Source organism: Protomyctophum parallelum (genome assembly GCF_964188405.1).
Source record: "Protomyctophum parallelum genome assembly, chromosome: 11".
In the NCBI taxonomy this organism is placed as follows: Eukaryota; Metazoa; Chordata; class Actinopteri; order Myctophiformes; family Myctophidae; genus Protomyctophum; species Protomyctophum parallelum.
This window is the reverse complement of record NC_139707.1, coordinates 36,096,622-36,105,263: the sequence shown is the minus strand read 5'-3', so window position 1 is coordinate 36,105,263 and position 8,642 is coordinate 36,096,622. Positions and strand designations below refer to the sequence as shown.

General features: G+C 40.7%; 1 protein-coding gene across 2 annotated transcripts in view; it reads right to left on the bottom strand.

The window, feature by feature from the left end:
- Nucleotides 1–8,642, bottom strand: part of sec22a (SEC22 homolog A, vesicle trafficking protein) — a 14,097-nt gene that overhangs the window by 3,548 nt on the left and 1,907 nt on the right. For both annotated transcript variants that reach the window (XM_083776239.1, XM_083776240.1), the window contains exons 3-5: nt 5,244–5,407; nt 4,134–4,313; nt 995–1,113 (exon numbers count right to left, since the gene is read on the bottom strand). In XM_083776239.1, the coding sequence (XP_083632365.1) occupies nt 995–1,113; nt 4,134–4,313; nt 5,244–5,407 (463 nt within the window). The remainder of the gene's footprint in view (nt 1–994; nt 1,114–4,133; nt 4,314–5,243; nt 5,408–8,642) is intronic.

Here is an 8,642-nt window from a genome sequence, read left to right as displayed (position 1 = left end):
GGTCTGGCTCTATAACCTCATTACAACCGTCTAGCTATCCCACCTTATGAGCAAAACCCTCTCATGTATGTACTGTACTGTACTGTACTGTACTGTACCTCTCATGAAATTTCTAATCTTTCCAAGAAGCTTAAAAGGGATCAAAGGTTATTTACTGAGCACCAAATGGATCGTGCCAAAGATCCAATCAAGCGCTTTTGTGAAACCATGGTCACAATTTACAATGTAACATTTAGACACTCTTAATCCAGAGCGATTTACATTAAGCAGCAGGAACAAAAAGCATGGCAATACATCACATACATAAAAAGTAGTTATCATGAAACAGCGTAAGCTAAGAAAAGTAACAGTGGAATATCTATATAATGAAAAATATACATATAAACTATACATACAATACTATACTATTCATATTATACTATAAGGTGCTATGACTACATAAAAATGCAATTCTAGTGATGTAACATGCCATAAGTCTGTATAAAATGCTATCAAAGTCTACATACAAGTGCTATTTAAGCAAGGGGCTGGGGCAAGTGGTTACAATCACTGGTAGAATAGAGCGTGGCAGTCCTGCCCCATCGAGAGACCCGGAAAATAATTCCCTGTTCATTTTCCTCATAGACTTTTCAAAAAGTATTTATTTAAAGATGTTTACGCCGCGGACAAAGCCAACTCGAGTTGTGACACATCGTGACAATAAACACAATGCTTTGGAAGAAAGAAAAAAGAAAAAACGGCAGGTTACAACACTTTATTGTTGTTTTTATTCTTTGTAATTATTTGTTTGGTCCAAAATATTGTGTTTGGTGTCATGATTTGTCACGACTCGAGTTGGCTTTTTTAAATAAATACTTTTTGAAATGTCTATGGGGAAAATGCATTGGGAATTATTTCCTGGGCCTGGCGTCGTCGTCATGAACGGGGGCGGGACTGCGACGCTCTATATAACAAAACAATAACAAAAGGTAGAAAAGAAACACCTGGGCTTTACCTGTAGGATGCTCTCTATGGCGTGGACGCCTCGCAGGAGGTTGAGGCCCCCGCACAGGACGCTGAGCACACAGGACACGATGCCCGGCAGGGTCACGGGCTCCAACATCTGCGTGGGCGCTGCATGGGAGGGAGGGAATAATGAGGGACACGGGGATATACAGTCAACAGTGTTGTTTTTGATTTTAGATTTAGGTCATAGGTCACTCTTGAATAGTTTTCATTTTTTTTAGTTTCAGTCACCTGGAATGTTTTAGTGTTAAGGTCATTACACACGCGATATATTCGTGCGAATAATTCGCATTTAAAAAAAAACAATTGAAGTCCATGCAAGCTTCCACATCAGTGGCGAATGTGCGAATGTGCGAAAATGCGACCGTTTTCGCTTTTATTTGTTCGCTCTGGTGTCGTATTTTGCAGAGATTCGCAGGCGAACTGCAACATGCAATATTTCGCATTTTCAGATCGCTTATTCGCATCGCGTCGCTAATTCGCCAGTGTGTAATGACCTTCAGTCTAGTTTTAGTCTTCTTTTTTTTTTTATATATATTTTTTATCCCACAATTTTGTAACCCATTTTTCACCCCTGTGTCAATCATCTAATGTGATCCTGGGCTCTACACACCCTCCACCAACCTAGTCCCCATATATGGGGGACATGGGGATGTCATTTTAAGGCATTTTACACTTGCTGTGAGCTTGTAGATCGGCTATTTTCAGCATGCAACCAAGTGTAAAACTGGATCTCTTGTCCACTAGTCCCTTCCTAACATTTTAGTCTAGTTTTTTTTATCTGTTGACAAAATTGTCAATATATTTAGCTTAGTTTTACTAGTAATCACAGCTTAGTTTTCATTTAGTTTCCATTTAGTTCGAAAAAAGGTAGTGCGACGAACATTTTTCGTCTCAGTTTCAGTCGACAAAAACAACACTGCAGGGATAGACTAAGAGTGAGTTCAGTGAAGTAATGTACTGTGTGCTTTCTTTGACTTTGACTCCACAAAGGCTGCAGACAGCATTACAATGTCCGTTACATGTAAATTAGAGAGAGAGTTGCTATGATGGAATCAGCTGAATTCACCTCAGAGTTTGAAAGGAAATTACTTGAAATAAAAAAAATGTCTTCTAAATCCTGACAGTTTTCTGAAAAGCCTTATGTTTCTATGTCAGTGGTGCTCAATATTTCATGTCAAGGACCCCAAAAATTATATGTAATATGCCTCCGCCCATCATCCGAAAATATGTTGTTCCAGGGACCTCCCCAGAAGCAAAGATTCGAGTTAAAATGTTCACTCTGTAACAATATATATTCAAAGATTTGAGGCACATTTTCACGATTTTTCAAAAAATAGCAGACCTACAAGCTCGTAGCGCTATGAACTTGTAGATCTGCTATTTTTCAATAGCTAAAGTATAACATAATGCTTTAAAACACCAAAAGGGGTTCCTGTACAAAATGGGTTAATATAACACGTGAAAGTCTTCCATAGTACAGTATAGTATAGTAATGTACTATGCATAGTGCAATAGAATCATGCTGTGCAGAATGGGACTGAGGGAGACGTGTGATATGGGGCAGTAAACACAAGATGAACAAGCCTGTCTTAACACACAACTGTGTTAAGATCTTTGATCGGAACCCAAAAAACAAGCTTAACTTTACCCTAGCCCAGCAACCTGGCCTGTCCCATTAAAACCACAACAAATTTCAAAATTAACAGCTAAGAGTGTTTGTCGACTCAAACGACTCCAATTGAAATTAAGAGCGGTTGGAAATGAATGACACAACTCTGGTTCAGTAAATTACGCTTACTGAATTACATAATTTCCTCTCATCAAGGACTCACAAAGCAAGTGTTTTGGGTAGGCAAACGAAAACATTTGAGATCGTAACCACCTGGGATTGACTGATTAAGAATCAGACTTTACAGATTACTGCTCAGAAAATTACCATGCAGGATCTTTACTGAATAGCCCTCACAATTTCCCCCAATTAAAAAAAATTAAGACATCCTATCTGATCACCAGACTATAGTGGCCCGATTTGGGCCACGAGTAAAATGGGAGGCAAATTGGTGAAGTCTCCGGTCTGGGCAGAGGATCAAACCTCTTCTAACCTGTGTTTAGAGAGAATAGAAGAGGCAGAGTGGAGGATGCAGAAGAGTGACGGTGACCCAGAATGGCTTCACTTGTCTTGGGAAATGTGACGACAACGTGTATAATAAAGTGGCCCACAGACAGACAGAGCAATGTCTGATAACAGGCTGCAAGAGATGTCCTCCCAGTGAGACAGCCATCAAGGCAAAGAGGAAACCTGCTTCCGAGTGATTAAGTCTGGACTCTGGGACCACTTCCAGGATTACAATGGGGAATGCTGTTTGGAGTGCTAAAATGGTACATATCCAGTCCACGTTATATCCACAAGCTTTGCTTTGAGGCTAAAATGTACAGATGGAAACACAAGCCTTTTGTCATTCCTAAATGCTTTGCGCTGATGCTGAAGTAATTCGGGGCACTGAACGTATTCAATGTACCTTAATACATCAAACACGCCCCAAGACATAATAGACATGCCAAAAATGTCAAATTAAATGAATCGTTTATCTATGTTTTTTAAGGGAGTACTGTCTGGTTTGTAAATTCATTATAAATAATACTGAAAAGGGAGAATAGTCACAAACTATCCCATCACAGTAGCCTGCCCATCTTCTACTACAGCACGTGTTCAATTGCATGCTTATCACCTTGTTATAGAGTATGCACAATTGCACATAACATCACTTTTCCACTGGGAAAACTCCCCCCTCATCTAGACTGAGTTGAAACACATTGAGTAGCATCGAGGCTGCATGGAGCATGGAAGGCTTCTATTTTTTAAATATCTAACACCCGTTTCTAAATTGCCAGCAGTTGCGTTGCGCTATTGAAAATGAGCGCTTCCTAAAAAGCTTAAAATGATTCAAGCTTTCCGTACAGCTGCAATGTTGGTGAGTTTAATGTTGTCTAATACAATCATATCAGTTTGGATGTATGGGCTGGCAAGGCCAGAAAGGATTTTTTTTTGTGTGGGTGGATTATTTATGTATTTACTCCGGCAGTAAATGAGTTAAATAAAGTATTCAAACCGATCCAAAACAAACCTATGCCCTTGTATTTGGAGGGGGTGTGCAGAGAGAAGCCATTGATGGAGCTCAGGTCCTCGGGCGAGAGCTGGTAGGGCGGCCGCAGCTTGATCTCCGTCTGCATGTCAGCCAGGTTGATCTTGGTGGACAGGGAGCGGGGGCTGTTGTAGCGCTGCTTGGTCTTCTGGATGAAAGTGTCTGGAGGAGACATTATCGGCACAAACAACAATCGGGTCACGCAAGTCCAGGTGTAGCACCGGCGCGGCGTGCAAGCTAATTAAGCACCCACATTGTATGCTTTTATTTCTTAGATAAGAGAGTATAGAGAGACAGGAATCCAAAGGCAACGAACGAGGACAAACATGCAAGTCCTCGCAGTTCACAAGGAACGTAAAATCGTTGCTGTCGGCGAGGAAACCTCATAACTAAATTTTTGAGGTTTTGGATTTGTTTTGTGGCATAAATCAGTGCTATTGAACACCCTTTACGTCTGTGTGTTGTTTCGAAAATATTGAACCAATGGAAAGTAGTAAAAAGTGCTTTGGACAAAACCTCTTAACTCCATTGGACCCTCAAAATGTCTGCTGAAGCAACCAACTCCACCACCTCTCCCCCTCTCATGGAAGAAATTGACAATATATAAAGTTACAACACCAACTTTGACGAGGCAGTATTGCTTTGTTTTAAAAACACAAGGTTTTCTTAATTTCCTGATAAATGTATATTCTTCATTTCCTGAAAAATGAACATTTTGGAGTTATGAGGTTTTTCCTCCCGACAGCAGAGATATGGAGCTAGTTGTGATTAATGTATCTGTTGTAATCTTAATCCATTTTGGGTGGGAACCCCTTTTGGTGTTAGCATCATGTTATGCTTTAGCTATTGAAAAATAGCAGATCTACAAGCTACGAGCTTGTAGGTCTGCTATTTTTGAAAAGTCGTAGAACGACTGACATAGAAACATAGCTTTTTCAGAAAACTGTCTGGATGTAGAAGACATTTTCAGAATCTGATCTCAGGTCAAAATGGGTTAAGCAAATAATTGTGTGTGACACACGGGTGAAACTTGCACGCCGCCGCGCACAAGACAGATAGTTCCCGATTGGGCAGCGGTTCAGGGTGACTCACCGAACTCGATGAAAGAGTACGGCCGAATGGCGCTGTTGATGCGCTTGGTGTCGTAGGTGACGATGAACTCCCGCTGCAGCTCGTCCAGGAAGCAGAAGGCCAGCACGTTGGGGTAGTTCTCGGTGCACACCATCAGGTATCCCACGCCCAGAGAGCTAGTGAAACTGACACACACACACACACACACACAATCACTACTTTGCTACAAAATCATCTTCTCTCAAAAGAGAGATATATATATATATATATATATATATATATAAAAAAAATAGGACAAACGAGAACAAAATGGAGTGGTGATGTACCGGCTCCAACACTGCTCTACCAACTTCTGCCAGGGAACATTCAGCACCCACTGAATCCAATTAATTACCCAATTTGGCTAATGAAAACTTCATTTCACACCCAGAGAAGCGCCAGACTCCAATGTAGCTAAATTCTCGGAGATTCGGATGCACTTCAGCGGGCTGCTAGTCTTTCAGAAGCACTTCCAACCCAGCAGTGTGTCTTTAATGGACTGTGGGGACGAATACACAAATCTAAAGAGATATAGATGGAGGAAGCTTATACAGTATATACAGTATGTGGCACAATCTTAATGGACCTTGGTCCGATACCACTGCATTTTATGATCTAGTTTAACAGTCAGTCATAACTTAAACAGAGCACAAATAAATATAATGTACGAATAAATAACAATATTACATTAATAAATTGTTCAGATTGACACAATTTAGTAAAACAAGACATAATACAGTATCAGTATATAACAGTAGTGGATATAAACTTAAAATGTTGTTTTGCATAAATGAGTAATGAGCTATTATCAGTCGCATATGATAAATTATGATATTGGATAATTGCGTGAACCGATACCAGCATTTTAAAGGCAGCAATGGAGACAATTCCGATACCGTTATTGGCATCGGAAAACAACTCCGATGCCAAAACAATGATTAACGCACAGTAACGCACAGTAAAACACCAATGACGCTATGGTCTCTGAGACCTGAGGGGATTTCATTGGTTATATTGATTCAAGTATCTGTCAGTCTATGCAGCTTTTGGTGTCTTACTGACTAAACAAACAAACAAAGGACTCCCACGCCTCACAGGCTGCATGGAGAAATCAGAGTTTACAATAATTAACTCTGTAAAGAAAGCCTGATGATTGTGAGCGTGGAGCAGGCCGAGGACTGAAATCACAGGCTATTGAAATCACAGCCAGTGTTGCCAAGAAAGACCACATTATCATAAGCGAATGTTTGGCATTTTGAAATGTAAAATGTAAAATAGCAAACCCCCCCCCCCCCCCCCCACATAGTACATGCATAAACTTTCCTTAATGTTTATATCTGGTTTCAGTATTTATTTAGGATGTATTTTCTCTATTATTAGGGTTATTGTATTGTATTAGTCAATGTATTAGTTTTAGTCCAATTTTTGTCAACTGGAATGTTTTAGTGTTGGTCTAGTTTTAGTAGACTAAAATATCATACGATTTTAGACGACTAAATCTACAGTTGATTTAGTCGAACAAAATGTTGTTTCTCTTCTCTCTTCTCCGGGGGGGCGAAACCCCTCAGACCACCGTATTTTAGTTCTCTCCATGTGCCATGTGAGTGTGGGGTGAGACAAGACCTCGAGAGTGATCACACACATAAAAGTTATTAATTCATAAATAAGCAAAAACGAACTGCTTCACAAGATACGCCTACACACACACACACACACACACACACACACACACACACACACACACACACACACACACACACACACACACACACACACACACACACACACACACACACACACACACACACACACACACACACACACACACACACACACACACAATCATGGAATGTATATCATTCCATGGCACAGAGCCACAGCACGGGGAGAGAGAGAGAGAGCTCAAGGTCGGAAAGGAGTGATATACACAATGCAGGTTTAGAGCACCACGGGAGAGAGAGGGGGGGGCTGTCCAGAGAAATCGCCACACTCTGTGATATAAAGCTTAGTTAATTAATGAAAGTACGTAGTTGCCCAAGTTTCACAGTGCTGCGCCTGCTATACCCAGCTTCCGGTGAGAACCGGGGGGGGCTATATATCTTTTTATTTCAAGTCCATAAGCATGCAACCATGTTCTTGCCAAATCACCATTAATATTACATATACAGCTGTTATTTCACCTCTGTGTGTCTGCTGTGAGATACGAGTTGGCTTCTTTTTGTCGGGAGGCCTGAGCTAATCCCCGCCTACTCAGATCATGCTGTGGTTCTGGTTGAGCATAATACATAAGCCTGGAAATGTATGAGGAAAACATAACCTCCAACCTGCAACCCTGCCATGTCAGCCTAGAGGGAGGGAAGATATTAAGATATTAAGTGAAGGCTTAATATCTGGTTGAAGGCTTGTAATGGAATCGGAGCTGCTTCTGGACGCTAAATATGCTCATTTGCGTAGAGATTACATTAAAAAGCTAATTTACTTTTTTTTGCTTCTCTTGGTGTCAGGTCAGAGCACTGTCCTATAACCGATCTGTTCCGCCTTCTATTAGATTACCTAATGACTTAAAAAAAATGTATTACCTAATGACTTAAAAAAGAGCTGCCTGGCAATTTCTGCCAGTCACTCCGTCAGATGCAGATGGCTTGCCTTGATTAAAGGAAGTCATATCAAAGGGTCTTTGGATTGAGATGAGTCCAGTCTGCTTGGTGTTGGTAATGTGGGTCGCATTAAGTGTTAGACATCAGCTTCTAAGAAATGACAAGCTGATGTCTAACTGATGTCGACCCACATTAGCCCATTAGCAATGGTGGCGCGCTCGAGGAGTTTAAAGCATTTTCTCAAGCATTAGTGGCTCTTAATTAAAAGAAAGAACTCCCAGGCAGGCATACAGTAACATGGTCAACTATCCTTGGGACTTATAATAATCTGTGGTAATATGTGGCTACTGTATGTGCCAAGATTTGCAACATCCACATTTACGTGGGAATGTGCTGATGAACGATAGTCTGACCGATTAGTTGTCAAACCTTTATTGTCTAAATACATTTCAAACTGTACAACTGCTCAGAATAAGAGGCGGTCAAATTATGTTTGAATAGTGGTATGCATGCACTGAAATACAGGGACGTTCTGCTTTCGAACATGCACATTTTCTTGCCACATCTAGTGCAGTTGTATTTGACATTCAAATGTTTCTATGACACTTCTGCACTCGCGCTTTCCTCATTTGGTTTACAAATTCACGCTACCTTCTCTCCTCAACTATTCAATATTTTACTATTCATATCTTCCCCCTCCCCGCTAGGCTGACATGTCAGGGTTGGAGGTTATGTTTTCCTCATACATTTACAGGCTTATATGCTCAATATAGGGTTACAGAAA